The sequence below is a fragment of the Gymnoscopelus microlampas genome, assembly GCF_963454915.1.
Source record: "Gymnoscopelus microlampas genome assembly, chromosome: 8".
Classification (NCBI taxonomy): Eukaryota; Metazoa; Chordata; class Actinopteri; order Myctophiformes; family Myctophidae; genus Gymnoscopelus; species Gymnoscopelus microlampas.
In genome coordinates this window covers 51,316,070-51,331,069 of record NC_139945.1, presented here as the reverse complement: position 1 = coordinate 51,331,069, position 15,000 = coordinate 51,316,070, and the positions used below count along the sequence as shown (strand labels likewise).

General features: G+C 45.1%; 1 protein-coding gene across 1 annotated transcript in view; it reads left to right on the top strand.

Moving 5' to 3' along the window:
- npas1 (neuronal PAS domain protein 1) overlaps window positions 1-15,000 on the top strand; it is a gene marked incomplete at its 3' end in the record, with an annotated part of 60,520 nt that overhangs the window by 33,415 nt on the left and 12,105 nt on the right. Inside the window, exons 4-5 of the mRNA XM_084063839.1 lie at window positions 788-855; window positions 7,096-7,185. Coding sequence (XP_083919965.1) covers window positions 788-855; window positions 7,096-7,185 — 158 coding nt within the window. The remainder of the gene's footprint in view (window positions 1-787; window positions 856-7,095; window positions 7,186-15,000) is intronic.

Sequence of the window (15,000 nt, the reverse complement as noted above, 5' to 3'; positions counted from 1 at the left end):
TCAAAGGATAAGCCAGAAACACAGTTTCTGATGGGGCTACTCCCAATGTTTCCTTCATGACTTGGCATATCGTGACATGACTCGTTGTGAGCTTGTAGATCGTCTATTTATGTAAAAAAAAAAAAAAGATTGACCATTTTTTGACAATTTTCATTTATAACGACATGAAATGCTCAAAATAGAAACTCCAGGTTGAAGGTGAGTCAGATGCATGATGATGAATCTCTTCCTCTTCTTCCATGAAATGTACTTTCAGTTCAAGCAATCTATCTCTCCTTTACTCCCTCGCTCTCTCCATCAACTGTACCCTTTCTTCTCGCTACCTCGCTGTTTTTCCATTCCACCTCTCTCGCTCATCTCTCTCTCTCTCTCTCTCTCTCTCTCTCTCTCTCTCGCTCATCTCTCTCTCTCTCTCTCTCTCTCTCTCTCTCTGTGTCAGTGACAATGCATTGCAATGTGCTTAGTTTAAGCTGACATTTTAGATTTCTACAGGAAATGTGGATTCAGATTCCATGAATCAGATTTGATCCAGATTAACACTTTGTGTTGTTGGCTGTAACCACGGTAACTGAAACACCAATCAGCTTTGAATTGAGATTGAACCAAGGTCACTAGTCAGTAGAACCCATGCTTGACACACGTGTGTGTGTGTGTGTGTGTGTGTGTGTGTGTGTGTGTGTGTGTGTGTGTGTGTGTGTGTGTGTGTGTGTGTGTGTGTGTGTGTGTGTGTGTGTGTGTGTGTGTGTGTGTGTGTGTGTGTGTGTGTTGTTCTATCTCTTCCTTGCAGTAAGACGCTCGTCCCATTCCCTGGCCACCGACATGTTTGAACAGCACCTAGGAGCTCATCTGCTACAGGTAAACACAACCACAGCTTCTAACCTCACCGTGATCACCAGCATCAGAACCTAGAATGTACACTTTCTGCTGCTAATAACAGATCAAAGCAGTTTTCATTAGTAATAATAATAATCTTAATTGTCCCCAAAGGGATATTTGTCTTCACAGTCTGTTCAAAAACAATAAACAACTTATAACATATAACCATATTGCACAAAACAGCATATCACGCGACGCAACACCAAGACAATACATGAGGTCCCCACAGAAAACCATCCCATCGACCGGGCAGTTTGTTTAATGCCACAATGGCTGAGGGGACAAAACTCCTGCTAAAACGATCCTTTTCCCACTTCAAGGTTCTGTATCTTCGCACAGATGGCACGAGTTCGAAGTAGCGATACAGGGGATGATCGGTGAAGGTTGTGAGAATGATTTGTTGTATTTGGTATTATGTATGCATTTGTATAGCTCCTTTGTCCAAAGTGGTGTACAACATGAGTTACATCCACCCATACACACACGCGCGTGCCCACACACAAGCACGTACACACACACACACACACACACACACACACACACACACACACACACACACACACACACACACACACACACACACACACACACACACACACACACATATATTCACACTCAAAGAGCGGTGGCAACCACAATGTTCAATACCAACCTGTGTTTAGCTCAAGGTCACTTCGACACAATGTTAGGAGGAGCCAGGTATTGAATCGGGAACCTTTCACTTCTACTGTGAATATTCCAAAACATAATAGATTTATCAGTTCATTCAAGTAGTGGTTTGTAACCTTGGGGCATCAGTGATTGTATTTTGTCATACAACTAGTCCATGCTCGGGGATGCACATGCCCCGACTACATGCAGACTTGCCAAAAGCATGGCAACATCTTACATTTCTCAAATTTAACACTGGATAATTTCTCTCCTAATTTTGGTACAGTTTCCACTGTCTACCAAGACCATAAGTCACCACGTAACTATATGCACTGATCTGCGCCAAAGCATAATCACCAATCACCATTCACTTTTTAGGTTTACTTCCTGGTCTCTGAGATCCCAGAGCCTACAGTATGTGGGGACTGGTCATGGTGTCTCGTTGAAAGCTGAGCAACAACCAATGAAACAGCATAACTGTCCGACGTCCGTCTGGGTTATGGGACCGCAACTACTGATCCCTTGTTGATCTCCTTCCCACTTGCCCCCTACCCCTCTTCTTTTTCTCTCTCCCCACTCTTCTTTCTACGGAATTTAACGTCGCGATGGGAGTGATGTACAAAAACGAATTTCACCCACTTTTTTACCTTGTAAACCTGTGATGTGACAATAAACCTGATTCTGATTCTGATAGCCGGTCGCTTGAACTACAGTACGTGCAGACCTGCCAAAAATGCAAATAAACAGTTTAACATTTAAGATTAATTGGCCAACCCGCTGAGGAGAGAAATGGATGCAGACAGACAGACAGACAATTCTATAGTAGCATGTTTGACTGGCTACTATGCTATACTATACTATATACTTTATCACATATCCAGCGTCTTTATTTGCCATGCATGGGTGGGGGGGGTGATGAAAGAACTTAGAGGCTGATGCAGCAGCAACCTTGATGCAGAATGAACTCAGTTTGTCAAAGATGGCCACCATGCTTGGTACATTCATTGATCAAATACTATTCTCTTTGTCTTTGTAAATAAATATGGCTCTGGGTATGTGATGAAATCAATTATCATAAATGTGCTTAGATAACTGCGATAATCTGTATACTATATTGTACTATACTATACTATACTATACTATACCATACTATACTAATACTATGCCCCCACCTTGAGCTTATTGATGGTTCCTCATCCTCGCTTCCTGTGGACTAACCTGCTACAGTTTCATAACACACACACACACACGCACACGCACACGCACACACACACTGGCACACGCGGGCCATAAAACTCAGATGTTTTAGCGATAGCGCCGGCCACCAAAGACGGTCTCACAGTGAAACTGATGAATGGAGAGCAGAGTGGGGACTCTTAGGGAGGGAGGAGGGGGAAGGAGGAGGGAGGTGAGGGCGTGCGTCTGGGACAACAGGGGAAAAAAATGAGGGATGCGACATCCGAGAGAGGACGGACGAAAAAGGCATTAAGCACAGACTGTAGACCTGAAGAACAGGGAATGGCTGAAGGAGGGTATGTTAGGAAGGATTGAAACAGAGGAGAGAAAGGGCAATACAGGGTGTGTGTGTGTGTGTGTGTGTGTGTGTGTGTGTGTGTGTGTGTGTGTGTGTGTGTGTGTGTGTGTGTGTGTGTGTGTGTGTGTGTGTGTGTGTGTGTGTGTGTGTGTGTGTGTGTGTGTGTGTGTGTGTGTGTGTGTGTGTGTGTGTGTGTGTGCGCGCGTGTGTGCGCGTGCGCATGCATGCGTACCCGTGCGTGTGTTTATTTATATCTGTTAATAGTTAATTCATTATGCTAACCCGTCAGTCCAGGTGCAGATGCTCATGCCAGACTCCATGTCTTCTATTTTATAATGTTCATGTTTTTTATTTCTTTATTATTGTTGCCTTACTACAGTACTTTGTTTTGTATGTCTCTATTGTGCATTCTCACCAGCAGCTTTTTCAGAGTGCATGTATAAGCTTGCAGAAAGCAGCTGGTGTGAAAGGTTGTCACGTCTAAATCATATCATGTTATTCACAGCTGATTTATTTTCTCTACTGTTTCAAAAGCCTGTATCAACAGAATATGTCATAGACAAGGAAAGCCACATTTTACAGATTATTTTCCATTTCTATTATGGTTGGTAGGGCTATCTTTTCTGGAGCTCTTTTGGAACGGCAAGCTCAGTTTTGATGTGTACATCCTGCCCATGCCCAGTATGTAATAACATAGTACCTTATCGTATTCTGATTCACAGAAACAGTCTAGCTAACAGGTGGAGTAAACGGGACATGGTTTATTAATTTAGTGAAGCTACGTCGCACCGCCGATCCGACCAACATGCCCATATATGGAGATCTCTGTATCTGTCTGTCCTTGTGCCTTTCATGCCCATATGGAGATCACTGATGTCATCAGTATATGCCCATACATGGGCATGCCCCCTTTTGTTCCCATATATGGAGCTGACTGATTTTTTTGGCTCCTGGTGCCATGGTGACACACAACACACAACTATTTGGGCATACGTAGCTGCATTGGGAACTCCTTATATGGTTATGGCTGAGTCATAGTGACATGAGCGTGACAACGTGGTCCGGAGAGTTGTTTGCCGCTTGCCAGACCATGTACTCTTAAAGGCTACCTTGATACAGTGATACATAAATATAATAAAAACAGGAGTAAGCATTGTCTCAATTATTTGAGCATACTATTTATATATTATGATAAAGGAAAAAATATATATTAAAACGGGAATGCTGGTTATATGCTAAATGTATAGTGATTGTCTACAGTAGGTTTAAAAACTTGAATATGGGGTGATATGATGTATGATATGTACGATATACAATGTTTGCATATACAATGTTTTTCCACCCAGAGCTGAGAAATTTGCTTCACGTGTGTGGCCGGAGTGTCCGTGTACGGCCAGTGACAACTGCTGCATTAAACAGGGGCACGAAAGAGAAGTCTGTGCGCTTATACGCCAGGGTTTCCGCTGGGCATTTTCCTGGCCGGTACGTGACCGACAACATTTTATTATTCCGGCCAGGTGTTAAATTAATCGGCCATAATTTAACCCATTGAGACCTGAAGCCGATTCTACATGTCTCCTAAATCTCAACAGTATTCTGAAAAACGTATGTTTCTATATCAGTGGTGCTCAATCTTTTTCATGTAAAGGACCCCCAAAATTATATGTATTTGGCCGCGGACCCCCATCAAAATATTGTGTTCCAGGGACCCCCGAGAAGCAAAGATTTGAGTTAAAAATGTTCGCTTTAAAAATATATCTATTCAAAGATTTGCACACATTTTCACGATTTTTCAAAAATAGCAGATCTACAAGTTCTAGCGCTATGAGCTTGTATATCTGCTATTTTTGAATAGCCCAAAGTGTAAAATAATGCTTTTTAGCTCAAATCAAAAAATGGCACAGTTCCAGGTCTCAATGGGTTAATACTCGTAATACTCAGGCGTGTTTACGTGTGTGTGCACCACCCAACTGATTGCTACAGCTGAGTGAGTAGCGCAGCGCACTTTTTTTCCAACCACATATGCACTGCACTCTGCGCTGCTCCTGCAAATGTCTGTAGTTTCAAAAAGCATAATGTATATACTCGATCACGCAGGGGTGTTGCTTGCCAAAAAGAACAAGAAGTAGTTGGGACGGGCGAGTGATATATCGTACAAGCTACACTGCATCATGTGCTGTAATATTACAGAGAATAAACAAACTGGCTGAATATGTTTCAGGGCGGGCGATGCATCTCTACCTCGTTCAACTAAAGGTTGAGAGAGGTTGTATGAACGGCTGATTATGTAGGTAGGGAACGTACTTAATAAGCTTTCTTATATACTGTCATGTTCACCGTTACATGATGCCAGCATAGTTAGTCACTTGCCTGTGTTCTTACATCACTTTCCAAAATGCTCTCTCCGTGTCATTGACAGTGTCACTGTGCTTGTACAGTAGGTCAATTATATCCACGTCGGTTCCAAAGTCGGAGACTTTTACTGTAGCAACTCGCTCAGTGCAATGAATTGATGAATGCTTTCATTTTGAGCTGTGTTGTTCTGCAACTTTTGAGCTGCACCAGCGATATGATGAGTAGCCTTACACAGTAGATATTGGAAGATGACGGCTTGGGTTGCTTGGTTCGGCCAATGGAAACCTTGGCTTATGCATGTGTGTCTGGTGGGTTCGGGTAATGCTACAATAACAGCTACAAAGCAAAGAGACTACACAGCATTTTCAAACGAAGCCAGCGACATGAAGATACATGTTTGTTTTTGATACCCATTTCCACTCACCTTCTCTCGCCCCACAATTCCTTGTAATGGAGGAAACTAACCAATTCCGTCGCTAGTTCCTTGTTTTTTTTTAAGCCAAGCCTTTAGATGTTCCGTTATATTTTTCTCGTGCGTCGCTGACGTCAACGAGTAACATTTCAACTGTGACCGGGCGACAGTGTGGCTAACGACGCATGGGTGTTTTGTAGCTCTTGTAACTGCTGATGTGAACGCAGCATTACGTGTGCAGTATCTGTATTCCACCGCTAACTGCGGCGCTGCTATGACACCTGTTTGTTACATGCGTAGCTTTAGATTGATCAGAGAAGAAGGCTGAGGTAAGACAAAGGAGGGGTCCGCACGTCTGCTCCCCTCAGACATTCAGAACAGGGGGAGGAGGAGTAATGCTGATAGAAATCAAATTAATGCCTGAGAGAAAGAAACAAAAACTGTATGATTCTCTCAAATGCTATCCGTGCGTCCAACACACCCCACCCCGCCCGCCCGCCTGTCCTCCCGCCGTAATAGCTTGATAATTGCACTTTAGTTCTTCTATCAATGTGTTCTATCTTCTATTTGATCGTCTGGAGTCCTCCCGGCACAGCAGCACGTGGCGGTGCGCGGCCCACAGCGCCGACGTCAACATTTGCATACTGGATGTGTCACTTGCATAAATTACCGTCGCCTCTTTAAGCGCCGGAGCCGCCAAAATAGCAATCATTCTTCCCGGAGCAAAGTGGCCCTTGTCTGTGTGTGTGTGTGTGTGTGTGTGTGTGTGTGTGTGTGTGTGTGTGTGTGTGTGTGTGTGTGTGTGTGTGTGTGTGTGTGTGTGTGTGTGTGTGTGTGTGTGTGTGTGTGTGTGTGTGTGTGTGTGTGTGTGTGTGTGACTCTCTGGCTGTATACCTTTCAATTCTCATTAGAGTCACTGCTGTCTATGATGACTCCGGGTCCGTCTACCTGTGTGTGTGTGTGCGTGCGCGTGCGTGTGCGCACACTCCTGCTCTGTGTGTGTTTAGTAATGCAGGGCTTGTTGATGCTGTCAGTGGCCTGATGTGGGTAGCTACAGCTTGCAGCTATGGGAACTCTTTCATGTGTGTGTGTGTGTGTGTGTGCGTGCGTGTATATGGGGTGAAGGGTCATTTGTTCTGCAGCTCATTCTAATTTGTTCAATACACACTAATTGCTCTAATTTGTCTGTCTTGTTTCTCTTTGCTTATGTTTGTGTGTGTGTGTGTGTGTGTGTGTGTGCGCGCGTGTGTGTGTGTACGTTCCACAGTCTCTAGATGGCTTTGTGTTCGTGGTCAGTATTGAGGGACGGTTTCTCTACATCTCTGAGACTGTATCTATCTACTTAGGACTCTCACAGGTAAGACTCTAACACACACACACACACGTGCGCACACACACACACACGTGCGCACACACACACACACACACACACACACACACACACACACACACACACACACACACACACACACACACACACACACACACACACACATATACATATACAGAATATATTATACTGAGTGTGTGTGTGTGTGTGTGTGTGTGTGTGTGTGTGTGCGTGTGTGTAAGATTGTGTGTACCAACCTACGTATATACTGCTTGCACTTTTATATCCCTTCCCAAGAGTGTGTGTGTGAGTGTGAATATCTTTGACTGCATGCCTCGTGTTCATCTCTGGAGTCTAACTCTCATAGGGGCAGTGGTTCTCCCTCCCTCTCTCCCTCTCCCTCTCTCCCCCTATGTCTCTCCATCTGCATCCGTCTCAGCATATCTCTCTCTGCCTCTCTCTCTCTCTCTCTCTCTCTCTCTCTCTCTCTCTCTCTCTCTCTCTCTCTCTCTCTCCTATGCCCCCCTCTCTCCCCTCTCTCTCCATCTGCATCTGTCTAAGCATATCTCTCTCTATGCCTCTATCTCTCTTCTCTCTCTCTCTCCCTCTCTCTCGCCCCATGCCCCCCCTCTCTCTCTCTCTCCCCCCCTCCTCTCTCCATCTGCATCTGTCTAAGCGTATCCCTCTCTGCCTCTCTTCCTCTTTTTTCTCTCTCTCTCCTCTCTCTCTCTCTCTGCATCTGTCTGTCTTGCTCTCTTTGTCTCTCTCTCCATCTCAACACCTCTCTCTCTCCCTCTCTCTCTCTCTCTCTCTCTCTCTCTCTCTCCAGGTGCTCACCTTTGTTGATTGCCTGTGGCCTCTTGTACTGTGAATGTTAAGTCCTGCCATTTTGCCCAGATGCATAAATAATAACAGTAATTACTGGCCCAGCAATCAAAGTGTCGCCCCGGCGCGCTGGGCCTGTCCAGGGGAACAAATCGATAGGCATCTTAAAAGCCACATTGATTGTAGGGAGGGGGAAAAACACCACGGGGGATGGGAAGATAGATAGAGACAACCAGAGAGAGGGAGAGAGAGAGAGAGAGAAAGAGAGACAGAGAGACAGAGGAGGGAGGGGGGAGTAGAGTAGAGGAGACGATTGATAAGAGAGGGAGTTGTTTGGAGGAAAAAGAATGGGTACAGGATGAGAGAGAGAGAGAGAGAGAGAGAGAGAGAGAGAGAGAGAGAGAGAGAGAGAGAGAGAGAGAGAGAGAGAGAGAGAGAGAGAGAGAGAGAGAGAGAGAGAGAGAGAGAGAGAGAGAGAGAGAGAGAGAGAGAGAGAGAGAGAGAGAGAGAGAGAGAGAGAGAGAGAGAGAGAGAGGTTCAGTGCTACAATGTCAGAGCTTATTGAGTGGATTTTTAAAGGGAAATTTGCAGTGATTGTGGGTTTTCCCCTGGCCACATTTGAATGACCTGGAGGTGTGTGTGTGTGTGTGTGTGTGTGGGAGAGCCTGTTATTATGCCACTGGCACTTCATTTTGTTAAACACACACAGACAGAAATATCATAACCAAACAAGTGCAAAGACAACATATTGCCAAATGGTGAAAGAATGAAGAAAAGGAGATAAGAGGAAAAAAAACAAGAGAGAAAGAATGAAGAGGAGCCGAGAGCGATAGATAGATAAAGAGAGAGACAGAGGGAAGTGTGTGAGTGTGTAAATACAGTTTAAATGTGCAGTAGGAGTGCAATGCGTCTTGGGATTGCCTAGGTAAACACCTCGGCTCAGGCTTTGGTTGAGATGCTAATAAACGAAGCTGTTCTTATCAGCTGAGCAGATGGCCTAACCCATCACATTGACTCAAACAGGGCCCCAGCCATCAGCATTCTAATGAAATTATTTATGATCAAAGATTACCTTCAGAACCTTGAACACACAATACCGCAGTTATCTTCAGCACAGATGTGAGAGAGAGCACGGAATGAGGAGCTCATGATGAGGGGATGAGAGAGAGAGAGAGAGAGAGAGAGAGAGAGAGAGAGACAGACAGACAAGTAAAGGATCACAGAGAGGTGGTACACATAGTATCTTGTAAATACCAAAAGAAGTGCAATAGAAATAGATTCAAGAGAGACCTGGAGGGGAAATCAAAGCAAAGCAAAGGAAACTAGAAAAAGTGCTCCTCGGAGCACAAGTCTCCGCCAGCAGACTTGTGTTGTGTCCTATCCGTCCTGTCTGTATAAGTGTCCTATCCGTCCTGTCTATGTAAGTGTCCTATCCGTCATGTCTGTGTAAGTGTCCTATCTGTCCTGTCTGTGTAAGTGTCCTATCCAATTGTTACAGTATCCGCCATTTCTCAGGGTCCTTACATTTCGTGATTATTCCTGTCTTACCTCACTTTGAAAGAGGCAAAGACTCTTTCAAAGTAACACATGTATTTATAGGCCGCTATACGTCACTAGCCAATCAGATCACACTATTTCACCGTATTGTCACGTGTCACGTGAGGCTTGACCAATGTTAGCTTGACATGTGGAAAGTGAAAACAATGTCTCCTGGCGGAGACAATAAAGACGAGGAAAGGAAAGCAAAGCCAGGGAAAGGAAATGACAGGAAACATGGACAGGAAAGGAAAAGGAAAGAGTAGCGTGTGGTGGGTGGAGTGAGAAAGGACAAAGATGTTTCATGATGACTTTGTCAGTGCAGACAGACACAGGGGAGAGACGTTAGGACAGGCAAACAAGACCAAGTCCTGAGTGGAAACAGTAGAACTGCTGCTTTGTTTTGGAGGACAGGTCACCTCTCTGGACTGCATAACCCCCCCCCCCCTCCCTGTCTGACCCCTCTGCCCTGGCTTATTCCCCAGGTCTCTTCCCCAGACAGGGGGGGTTGCTTATCCGGCTTAGCCCAGGTCAGGCACCTTGACCAAGGGCACAGCCTGCCGCCCTCTCCCCTGGCGCGGCGGTGTAATTTTCCTCACCCCAGGTCTCCAGGCCCCCAGAAACACAAGGGCTGAACCCCCCAAAAAAACTCACATAGCAGGTGGAGGAAAAGGAAAGGGTGTATGGACAGAGGACAGGAGGGCGGGAGGAGGAGGGGGGGAGGAGAATATGACAGGAGAGGAGAGGACGCAAGAGGAGGCGAGACTGAGGTAAGGTTGCTGAGCGGGATGAGAGGAAGAGCGGACAAAGGCTGGGCTGGCACAGATGAAACGATGGAGCGAGACAAGATGGAAGGATGTAGAAAAGGGCAAAGTGAAGGAGGAGAGGGTCTGGGCGTTGTATTGGAGGGAGCTGGCTGGAGAAGGCGGGATGAATCTGGTACGAGAGGAGAGGAAGGCTGGTAGATGGAGGGAGGAGGGAATTGATCTGAGAATGGTTAGTATGCAGCCCCCGCTAAAACCCACCACCCCCACTCCCCCAACCCCCCTCCCTCTACCCTTCCTCCGTCTCTCTCTCTCTCTCTCTCTCTCCTCTCCCATCAGTCAGTGAGGGCTGAGCTTGTGTTGTGGACCACTGCCCGGATACCTCATACATATTAAAGCCCCCTGCTATTATTTATATCATGTCTCTCCTTCCCCTGCACCCCCCCCCCACACCCACACACCCACCCGTGTCTCCCCCTCCCCTCCCCTCCCCTCCCGTCCATCCCCGCCCGCTCCCCCGTTTCCCCGCTGCACGCACGTCGCAAACGTGCACGCGTCCACAAAGATCCACGGGCACTAGTCATGCACGGTGGTGAGACACACGCGCGCACACCTGTGTGCGCGCGCACACTTGAATGCACACTTGAATGTCTCTCCTGATGTTTTCTCCCACATTCTATACCTGTTTTTATGTCCATACCTGACTCATCCTCTCTCAATCTCTCCGTCCCGCTTTCATCTTTTACTTTCTGACTGATCTTTCCGTACATCCCTCTCTCCTGGCAGTCATGGAGTAGGTTTTTAACCACATGAACCCTAGCGTCCCTGTTCTGGGGGGGGGCGATCATTCAGCAAAAATTGCAGATTGCAGGAAAACGGGAGGGGGCCTGCTTTAGAACCCTGCGGAACCCTGATCAACAAAAAAAACATCAGAAACGAATTCCTATCGAGATACGAGTATATCATGAACAATTAAAAAGATGCATGGTAACTATGTTCAGGGGTTATAACTTAGCACACCCTATTACACCTTGGGTTGTGATGTGCCTCTGGCTTTAAACCTTTAATATCTCAATCAGTTTTGACGCTACACAATTAAAACTAATGCTCCAGAATGATTAGCAGCTAACGGTTGATTGCCAAATTTGAACATTGAGTGCAGGGGACAAGGTGCACTCAGTAGGGCGCAAATCTCCTCCGTCCCAACAGGAGGCATAATCTAAGCCAGTGGTTCTCAACGTGGGGCCCAGGGACCCTCAGGGTTCCTTGTGGGGGGTTCCCAAATGGACCTAAATGTGTGTAACTCATTTAGGTCCACTCTCAGAGTTATGGGGTCCTTGAAATTAAAAGGTTTGTGAACCACTGATCTAAGCCTTAGTAATGATAGCATGTATGCAGTGCAATGCCTCCCTACAGCCATGAATGTAGTGCAGCATGTGATTAACAGTTGGACATCATCTCCACTGTCTGCCTCCCTATCTCACCCTCTGACATCTTTCTCTCAGATTGCTGTCATTTGCATTTCTCTGTCATTTGCGTACCTTATTCTGATTATTACCCACATGAACCCTAGTGTTCCTAATTCTGGGCATGGCATAATAAGCGAACATCTAGCGGAATTTTCTGATCTACAAGGTTGTAGGTCGGCTATTTTCGGCGAATAGACTTGGTGTACAGGGAAAAAAAGGTGGGGCCCAAGTACAGACCCCTGGGGAACACTGGTCAATGAAGTCATTGAACATTTTGCAGTTAGCTGGTTCCTGCCGGACAGCAGAGATATATATATAAGGTTTAAGTCGTTGATTCCTTGTGTCAGTTATGTTTGCATCAGTCAATCAATGGTTGCGATTTGAAATGTGTCTGGTTTTCACTGCCGATCTTTATTATCTTTACCGTTAAGAGCAAATGTTGGTGTAACTAAGAGATTTACTGAAAAATACATTATTTACATGTATAATGAACTAGAGGGAAATTTGACAAGTTGGCATTTCAGTCTCAAGCCTTGGCTTGTGCGGGGGAATTGCAGGACAGGAGCGTTGTAATTGACATGTCAGTAGTGTAGATCCCATACGTCGGAGAGACAGGCACCCATCACCGATTGGCTAATTCTGGTCCAAAGCCTCGCGGGACGCGTATCCCATGGCCTGGATGGACGATTGCGCTGAGGTGATTAATTCACAAAATTGACATAGTTGTCGTTGACTGATTTGAAACATTTTTAGTGAGTTGATTGGTCCTTGGCCGGCTGACAGTGTTCACAAGAAATATGACGCTGATCCACCTTGTAGTTTGAGTAATTACACACACACACACACACACACACACACACACACACACAGGGGCCGAAAGCATGAATCTCCTGGCAGAGATTACAAATACATAATGATATCTTTGTGATGCCATGGGGCTGTACTGCATGCTGTAGTTATCATGTATTTCTGGGAAACCTGAGGATATTCCCTAAGCTGTGGCTGAGCGCGCAGTCTTTGATTTGTCTGCTTTACAACAACTTTGAATACATAATGAAGCAAACAGCTGGCACATGGCTGGTGCACAATGTGCATTAAGATACGTTTTGACACCTTCTCACATGTTACACATTCGTCGTTGTCTGGTGGAAACCTTGTATGTCCAAAACCATTATTTTTCAGGAAATGGAAAAAAGAACCACGTGTTCCAATGGATCCAGTGTAGTTCTAGTGTAGTAGTCACACGCTCTGGTTACGAGGTCTTATAGTCACAATAGTTTTCATTGGTTGAATATTTATAAAACCCACAGGTCGGATATTTTTGCTACTTTTGTGTAACACTGTAGTATGATGAAGTATGGCATTAACACATTTAGTTTCATATTTTAAAACCGTTTAGTTTCATATTTTCTTACCGTTTACGCTGATCTGTTTAGTGCTGTAGAAGCCTCCACGAGGACGCGGATGTAAACAAAGGGTGTGTGCGTGATGGTTGTGGGTCTAACGACTGGAACAATAATATTTCTGACGCGATCCGCCCATTGCAGAGTGATCGCGTGCCGAAAATGGCTCGTTTTCACCACGGTAAAAAGATATGGAGATATGGACCTTTTTCTCAAGATCCTCTCTCATTGTAGCGGACGGAGGGTACGTTTTTTGGACTGCAGGATTCACATCCGTCCATTCTATTTTACAGGGTCCGCGGATCATTCCTAAGTTGCGTTAGAGCAACTTAGGAATGATGAGGATGAAAAAATAAATAATAATTGAACACACGTAGATCTACGGTTATGGCACTCGACGGGTGTATTTGCAAAACTGTAGCTCTCCGGTTTTGGCACTCAATGGGTTAATTCACGAAAAAAACATAAAAAGTTGACATATTTAGATACGAGGTTTCCGCTCAACAGCAGCGATGTTACACACATCCCACATATTCAGTATTTGAACAGACGAGCCTTGTAAAGCTTGTACTCAGGGCACAGGGCACAGGGCCTTAACCACTTAAGCATTATTTGCATGATTTTGTGAAAAGGTTACTATAAACATTTACACGTTTTCCGAAACCTCTTTCCAAGAATAGCCGATCTACCAGCTCACAATAACGTGTCGGGGTGCAATGCATTGTGAGCTTGTTGATCTGCTGTCTTTGAACATTTTCTGAACGTTTTCGCCGATAATGAAAAATATGGAAGCCGGGGTTAAAGTCATTAAAGGGCTTATTAAATAGGAACAGCAATTCTACGGTTATGGTCGCTTTTTATCAGATTTTGGAAATCTTGGAAATAACCAGGTTTTAAATAACCATGGGGCGGCCATAGCTGGGTGGTTAGTGAGCACGCCTAGGGAACCAGAGGCCCTGGTTGCCCCAGGTTCGATTCCAGGCCATCCCAGCATATGCGTCGATGAAATGAAATTTGTCCCTGAGCAAGACTCTTAACCCCTAATTGCTCACAGGTTCTCATTGGAAACAAGACCACAAGGACTTTCATGAACGACCTGTTAAAAGGAATTATCCTTATCCTTCCCCCTATACGTTTTTTTTGTTTTTTTTGTTTAAGTGTTGCCTTTGGTCCAGGAGGTATTAATACTGTATCTGTAATTAGGAGAATTCAGAATCCATGATTCTTAAAGGACGACTTCACCACTTTCTACTTGTTCTACTTGGTCTCTGTCTCATAGGAGGGCTGTGGACAGTCCAGAAACCCGTCTACCAGTGACATCATCGTTAGGCAGGATTTTTTTTTTCCAAAAAGATTTTTAAAAATATATTCCGATTTGTATTAAGGCGAGAACAATGGGATCTATTATTGCATTGCAACCTTCCAGGAATACAAAGCCTGCAGTTTCTATTAGCTTGGATTCCCCATCGATGATGTCACTGGTAGACGGGTTTCTGAACTGTCTACAGCCCTCCTCTGAGACACGGACTGATTAGAAAAAAATTGTACCATTTTATCATGAGCATTAGTGAGGACCTATTATATGAAGATATGTTGAAAAGTGGTGAAGTCGTCCTTTAGGTAATATCTGATTTGAAGTCCTGTAGGGGGGCGGACATAAAAGCTTCATTTACCCTCCTGCTTACCTGCAGACACTTAAAGCCTTACACTATCATAACAACACGTGGCTTTTTATACAGGTCTGCTTTTACACTTTCTAGAGTTAAATGAACACTCAGGATTTCCCTGTGTGCGTGGTGGGCTTTTCTGCTTGTTTAACTGCCTCTCTGGTTCCACCCCGTCTGT